This window comes from Gossypium raimondii, chromosome 4 (assembly GCF_025698545.1).
Source record: "Gossypium raimondii isolate GPD5lz chromosome 4, ASM2569854v1, whole genome shotgun sequence".
Taxonomy (NCBI): Eukaryota; Viridiplantae; Streptophyta; class Magnoliopsida; order Malvales; family Malvaceae; genus Gossypium; species Gossypium raimondii.
The window spans coordinates 4,180,773-4,188,486 of record NC_068568.1 but is presented as its reverse complement, the minus strand read 5'-3'; the positions used below and the strand labels follow the sequence as shown (position 1 = coordinate 4,188,486).

The 7,714-nt window shown below is 36.5% G+C and overlaps 2 protein-coding genes across 3 annotated transcripts; one reads left to right on the top strand and one right to left on the bottom strand.

Annotated features, from left to right (window-relative positions):
* Positions 1 to 416: 416 nt before the first annotated feature.
* On the top strand, positions 417 to 6,293 carry LOC105779666 (uncharacterized). 2 transcript variants are annotated; one of them, XR_008195039.1, is made up of 6 exons: positions 417 to 1,077; positions 1,165 to 1,427; positions 1,942 to 2,079; positions 2,394 to 2,633; positions 3,239 to 3,523; positions 6,050 to 6,293. XR_008195039.1 is itself a non-coding variant. In XM_012603520.2 (5 exons), the coding sequence occupies exons 1-5, from the start codon at positions 471 to 473 to the stop codon at positions 3,350 to 3,352; spliced, it is 1,362 nt and encodes a 453-aa protein (XP_012458974.1). In that variant the 5' UTR covers positions 417 to 470; the 3' UTR covers positions 3,353 to 3,682. The 2 variants fall into 2 exon arrangements, 1 of the variants encoding a protein (XP_012458974.1); XM_012603520.2 differs by lacking the exon at positions 6,050 to 6,293 and having other exon boundaries at positions 3,239 to 3,682.
* Positions 3,820 to 6,111, bottom strand: LOC105779665 (pentatricopeptide repeat-containing protein At2g03880, mitochondrial). Its single transcript, XM_012603519.2, has one exon. It carries the CDS (start codon positions 5,950 to 5,952, stop codon positions 4,021 to 4,023), a length of 1,932 nt encoding a protein of 643 aa, XP_012458973.1. The 5' UTR covers positions 5,953 to 6,111; the 3' UTR covers positions 3,820 to 4,020.
* Positions 6,294 to 7,714: the final 1,421 nt, after the last annotated feature.

Genomic DNA, 7,714 nt, shown 5'->3' with positions numbered 1-7,714 from the left:
GATCATTTGTGTGTTTAATAAAAAAAAGGTCATTTACGTAATTAATTAAATTTTTTGAGTTAATTTTATAAAAAAAACCTTGGTTCTTTTCTGTAAATTCCACTTTCAGCAAATTTTAAAAACAGCATTGACAGCTTTGTGCTTTTATTAAGACAAGCTTTCCACATCTCCTTTCATGAGATAATTTTTTTACAATATAGGGTGGGTTTGGATGGACGATTGGATGCGGTGCGGTGTATTTAGCTTACTTTTTGTCTCACAGTATAGTATCGTTATAGTATTTAATCTCACCGCCACCGCCGTTTTTACACTAATCGCAACTAAACGCACCGCCATCCAAACTCCCTTATAGATTATAATAATAAGTTCAGTGTCAACGTGACTGAGCTACCACAAAATTACCCATAATATATAAACATACAAGAAGTAATCTCAGTTCACTACTGCCAGTGATTGAATCATTGAAATCAATGGAAAAAGCTTGCAACTCCCATTACCATAATCAATCTCTCCTGCTTCTTCCACTGTTCCTTTCATTGCTTGTTGCAGGTCTGGCATATCCAACCCAAGATGAGCAATCCCAAATCATATCGAGATTCCAACAATACCTTCAAATCAACACAACCCAACCTTCCCCAGACTATCAAAGCTCGACCCAGTTCCTTCTATCCCAAGCCAATTCCCTTTCTTTAGAATCCCAAGTCATAGAATTCGTCAAAGGCAAACCAGTAATTCTCCTCAAATGGCCAGGCTCCGACCTTTCCCTTCCTTCTATCCTCTTAAACTCTCACACGGACGTGGTTCCATTCGAACCTTCGAAATGGACCCATCCGCCTCTTGGGGCTTACATCGATGAAGGAGGTAATATTTTTGGTAGAGGCTCACAGGATATGAAAAGCGTTGGGATGCAATACCTTGAGGCCATTCGTAGGTTGAAGCTTTCTGGGTTTCAGCCAAAACGGTCTCTTTACTTATCGTTTGTACCTGATGAAGAGATTGGTGGCTATGATGGTGCTAAGAAGCTAGCTTACTCTGATGTTTTCAAGGATATGAATGTTGAAATAGTGCTTGATGAAGGTAATGAATGGATAATAAATTGGAAAATATATAATAGTTGGGTCTTTGAAGCTTATGTGTTTGATAATATGTGTTTTTGAAAAACAGGACTACCTTCTACCGACGAGAATTATAGGCTATTCTATGCGGAGATGGCTCCATGGTGGCTGGTGATAAAGAGTAACGGCGCCCCTGGACATGGGGCAAAGCTCTATGACAATAGTGCAATGGAGAACCTTTTGAAGAGCATTGAGAGCATAAGGAGGTTCCGGGCTTCACAATTCGATTTGCTTAAGGCTGGTTTGAAGTCTAAAGGGGATGTCATTTCGGTTAACATGGTCTTTCTCAAGGCTGGCACACCTTCTCCCACTGTAAGTCCACAAGTTTGGATCATCAGTTGCTGAAGGAACCTTTATAAGATTATGTTTTTCAGTCAGAATATATTGCTGTGTGCTCAAGCTAGAGTTTTTTTCCTTGATAGTTTAGCTTCGTATTTCGGTTTCGCAACCGCATATTGTTGTAGTGAAATCCATAACTGGAATCGCAAGTTTTCTGAGTAGAGCTGGTTTTGGTACATTAAAACCTTAATAACTGTGATGATTTACAAAGCTGAAGCTTGTATTGTTTCATCGATGATATCTTACAATGTGCACTACTAACCTTTGTCTGATAGTCCCTCAGAGCACTGGACTTGCTAAAGGAAAGAATCAAACTTTTATGCTAAAAATGCTCAATCATTTAAAGAATTGTCTGTTGGGCCTTTTCGCCTGTATTTCTTTCACACCATTGTGATCTTTCTGTCGATCTTGTGTGTCATGATGAGCCATACATACTCTTTAATTACATCCTCTAACTTGTACATATTCTTTATTATCGGTCTGCTAGGGTTTCGTCATGAACTTGCAGCCATCTGAAGCAGAAGCTGGTTTTGATATTCGAGCACCACCAACAGCTGACATAGAATCCTTGGAGAAACGGATAGAAGAGGAATGGGCACCTGCTTCAAGAAACATGACATTTGAGGTAGAGACACTGAAACATTTGTCTCTTGGAAAAACAAACCGGTATTGGGCAATAATATCTGTTAGTGTAAAACTTAATGGGATACTGCCCCCCTTTGAACAGAAGTAGAGACACTGATCCATTTTTATCAATGTGACATCTTATTTGCCGCTGTCTAAATCCTATTGGTGCATTCCTTTAGAAACAGAGGTGATAAAAAAAAGTTTAGGACAAGAAAAGGATTACAAAGCTAACCACTTTTACTAGTGTCACATGGTGGTTTGCCATTTGCATTGCATGAAGTTGTTTTCTGAACTAATTATTACTGTTTCCAGTTTAAGCAAAAGGTTACTCCACATGATGATCTTGGAAGGCCACTCATAACTGCCACTGATGATTCTAATCCATGGTGGACTCTAATAGAAGAAGCTATCAATAAAGCTAATGGAAAGATTGGGAAGCCGGAGATTCTTTCCGGTGCAACAGATGCTCGCTATTTCCGGCAACTAGGCCTTACAGCTATTGGCTTTTCACCAATGACCAACACCCCTTTTTTGCTTCACGACCATAATGAGGTCCATCTTTTAATATTATTGTCATATGCTGATGATGTGTATGCTTGTATGCATATGCCTTTTGCTTTCTGATGCTTGTTTTCTTTCTCTCTTTTCTTTTGAGTGTGGGTTAAGACTTAGGAGTGCTGTATCATAGAAAATTGATTTGGCTGAATGATGCATGTATTACAATTGCAAATAGGATTGAACCTGAAGTAGTGGTAGCCACGAATGGTTCTTTGTCAAGAATTCTAAAAGATATGCAATTGGAACTTTGTTGCATTGTGTTACTCAGACTTGGGTGTATGCCAAATACGAGTACGTGTTGGAGATGAACATATTCAATTCAGTTTAAGATTTTTCATGTACTTGGAAGGTCCTTAGAGGGTCATATCTCATTATTCATGTTTAGGTATGCATCAAACATAAGTATCGGAGAGGAGTATTTTCAAGAAAAAGAGTAGCCAACATAACTTCCATTTTATTATTCTGATTAGTGGAGCATTGTCTTTGATCTTCTGCCAGGCATGTGAATATGATGAATATGCCCTTTGGCAACTTAGGATGCTAATGCTAGGAAATTGCAGCTTTGTAATCTGATTGTTGTGTTTTCTACCTTATTGCAGTTTCTAAACAAAGCGGAGTACTTTAAAGGAATTAATGTTTACGAGTCCATTATTGAAGCTTATACATCATATATCCCACCTGGAAGAGATGGAGTTTCGAGAGATGAGTTGTAAGGAGCCAAAGAGGCACATCTTCACGTTCTTAGCTTCCCTTGCTTCCTTGTTTGTACCATTTCACAGAGGAGGTTGAGGATGTTCCCAGTAATGTATCAATAAAGGAAGCACTTTCACCACTTATCTATGCTGAAGAGAGCTGACTCATCATGTAACTGCTTGGATTACCAGGTAATTGAATGAGCCTTACTGTTATGCGTTCATGTTTCCTTCTTGTCATAGTATATAATTTTCCTAGTTCTAAATTGTCGAAGTTCTGCTCGGTGGTTAAACAATGTCTATGATGAAATGACATTTAATAAATCACTAGAATACGATCTTAGAAGAGCATTTGATGTTTGATCCTCATAATATTCTTCATTCTTTTGCATAGTTGAAGCTCAATAGCTACATTGAAGATTACAAACAAAAAAGAATGCTAGTAATTCTTGTGATCAAGTTACAAAGACTCTTAACTATTTCACTCTTTGGATGCTCCATTGCTCTTCTTCCCCTTCCCCTCCCCTTTTCCTTTCTTTTCGTTTTTACTGTGAAGGATTACTCTATGCTTTCAAGAAAGCGTATACCGATAAACAAACCGTAACTGGAGAATCTTCCTTAAAAGGAAACTTGTCCCTGTATTTGTAGTTTGAACGAAATTCGAACTCATGACCGTATGGCATCACTTGCTACCAATAGTCGCCACAGGAACATACTCCGTTCTGAAAATGATGGTAACGAATAGGATCTCTGATGACGATAACTCGACATTCCATCTTTGCGACAAGTTTTGCGAAGGTATGACAGTCTCCGCAGATTCTAAGGTTTTTCCTAATCCTAATAACACTGCCACTTGACAAACTCATTAAACCAAATACAATTGCCAACTTCTCACTATGATACCAAAGTGAGTCATCTCTTTGTTCCCCCTCAAGATCTTGCAGAACAAAATTAGTGTCTGGAACATAACCGATTCCCATTAGTTTGTGAATCAACTGATTTAGCCGCCTGTTGATTTCGTTAATCTTCGGATGAGCAGTATCCCCCACAATAAAAGCATGAATTTGTTTATTCACTTCAATCCAGCTGCAACCTGGCTCCTTTGTAATGCCTTTCTCTCTCATTTGCCTCCTAATTTCAGAGACATCTTCCCATCTCTGAGAATTTGCATAAATATTGGACAACAATACATACGTCCCTGCATCTTCAGGATCGAGTTTTAGAACTTGTTTACCTGCGTATATCGCTAAATCCACATTATGGTGAACCCTGCATGCACCAAGCAAAGTTCTCCATGTCACAGCATCTGGTTCACATTCCATTTCCTGAACCAATCTCACTGCTTCATCAACCTTACCGGCCCTTCCAAGAAGATCAATAATGCAACCATAGTGTTCCCTTCCAGGATCAATCCCATAAAGTCTCTTCATTGATCGAAAATAATACAACCCATCATCCACAAGTCCGGCATGACTACAAGCAAAAAGAACCCCAAGGATGGTGATATAATTTGGTTTGATACCTGAAGCTTTCATTAAATCAAAGAGCTTTAATGCCTCTTGGCTGAACCCATTTTGAGCTAACCCTGCAATCATTGTACTCCATGAAATCACATCCTTATGAACCATCCGTTCGAAAACCGACTTGGCATCCTCTAGGCTACCACTCTTACAATACATATCCAAAAGTGCATTATTGAGTATCAAATCCACATCAAACTTCAACACATGAACATGGACTTGCCTCCCTACTTCTAAAAGAGCTAAACCAGTACATGCTCTCAAAACGCTTGTTAGTGTCGCTTGATCAGCTGTAAAGCCAGCTCTTTTCATCCTCTTAAACTGATCCAAAGCTTCATCCCCATCATTATTCTGCGCCAACCCTCCAATAATGGAGTTCCAAACAACCAAGTCCTTAGTTTCCATTTCATTGAATACGCAAATTGCATCTTTTAACTCATCTAACTTTGAATAAACATCAATAAGAGCACTCCTAACAAAAACATCAGATTCTAACCCAAGCTTAATCATACCACAATGAAGCTGCCTAACGTTGAATAGCCCATTACAGGCTCTCAAAACCGAGGAGAAAGTAAACATATTAGGCAACACCCCTTCTCTAAGCATTAAAACGAAGAATTCCAACGCCTTGTCACTTAGCTTGGCATTAGCATAAGCAGATATCATCGTCGTCCACGAAACAACATTTCTTTCAGGCATTTGGTCGAACAATGCCTGCGCTTCATCTAATAATTTAAACTTAACATACATACCGATCAGAATGTTGACGAGAAACGTTTTTGGCTGATACCCATTTGAGAAAACGTGCTTGTGAACGAGTTTCCCTTGTTCAACAGCGTTGCGAGCTAGGCAGCACTTGATCAACTCAGAGTAGGTGATAGAATCAGCATAAATCCCGTGTCTTTCCATGGCAGCCATGGCATTCATAGCCTTAGGAAGGTCCCTTTGGTAGCAGAAGTTCACGAATTCATTTAGAAGAGTCGGTGAAGGCGGGTTTCTGGGTTTACCATGGGAGGAGGCAAGAGGAGTTAGAGAATAAGGACGTGATGATGAAGAAAGCGAAGTTCCTATGTGTTTTAGCTTTGCTGATACGGTTCTCATTGCTTTGTTTTAGCAGTTTCCCATTCTCTTTCTTCAAGAATTTCGATGGCTAACATACACGTTGAAATTCCTTTGGTGTCTCCATGTATTTCCTCAGCCCTGCAAATGACGAGAAATACAAGAGCAAAGAGAGGACTGAGAGCCTCTATGAAGAAGGAATCAATGGCGGGCTGTGTTCTAATAATTTTCTGAACATTTTATACTAGTTCAAAATGGGCCGGGGTTTGACGGTTTCGGCAGCCATATTTATTATTTAAAACTGGTTAAATTCTGCCAGTAGTCCTTGTACTTTTTAAATTTTAAATTTTCATATCTCATCAAAGAGTATCTATTAAATTCAACTATTCTAAAGTTCGATGTGTTAAACATATTATCATATGTGTAATACCATGTTAGCTTATTATTTCCACATATTACTCACTAAAATCCAATTAATTGATTAAAGATTGTCATTTTGCATTAAGATTGAAATTTCAAAATTGAAAAGTATAGAAACTTAGAATGATCCAATTGGAGAAAATGGACTAAATCTATAATTGCACACATAGTACAAGACTAGTAATTGAATTTAACCAAATAGATCTATTGTCACTGTTTGGGTTAGGACTAAATTTTAAATTTTGAAAAGTACAGCAACTAAAAGTGATCAATTCAAAAGCATAAAGACTAAAATTGATCAAATAAAAGTATAGAGACTAAATTTACAATTTTGCAAAGTACAAGGACTAATATTATAATTTAACCTTTAAAAGTTAATAAAATAGAATTTACTTTTTAAAGAAATTTGATGCAAAATACACTAATTTTTATAATTTGAAAAATATTCATTTATCCACTCGCCTTTCAAGAAAATCACATAAACCCGTTCACTTTCTAAAATATAATTATATTATTTATTTATTTATTTTATTTAATTCCATTTTTCTCAGTTTTACCTTGTTATTTATTTTATTTAAAAGTAAATATTTACAACATGATAAAAAAAGGTTTTTTATTTAAATAATAGAAAAAAATTAATTACTAAAATGGAATTGCCTTGCTATTATTTAGGCAGAAGTAACTGTGATACCACAGTGCCGTTTGAGCAATCGGCGACACCACACTTCCCTAGCAGCAATCATTTACACAATGATTAGATCTAAAATATATACATATTTTTGGTGCCGTATGAGCAATTGGCGGCACCGGTATGTTATTACCAAAAAAAATACGTGTATTTTATATTGTTGGACCCAAAAAAGATAAATTAGTTTATATTTTTTATTTTTAATCATCACTTAATAAATAAACAATATAAAAATAACGAAAATTACAAAATAAAAGAGAGATGAATTAAAATAAAAATTTGAAAATAATATATTTATTAATTAAAATATTAATTAAAAATAATAAAAAGCTTGAAATAACATGAAATAAAATTTATATATATAAATGCTTATAAGAAGAATCAAACTTAGAACTCAAGGATATAATCACAAATATTTAATCATCTAACCAAAAGAGATAATGTGGTAAAAAAATATTAATTAAAAATAATAAAAGCTTAAAACAACATGAAATAAAAAAAAGACAAATGTGAGTAGGAGAGGAATCAAACTCGGGACTCAAAGACAAAAACGCTAACATTTAACCATCTGACCAAAATAGTTAAGTTGTCAATATTTAGTGAAAGCGTGGTTGAAAGCGCTCCTTATGGGACGTGTTTTCACTAGCACGACGGTGAAAACACATCTTACTTTCCTTTCTCTCTCTAGAAACAGCA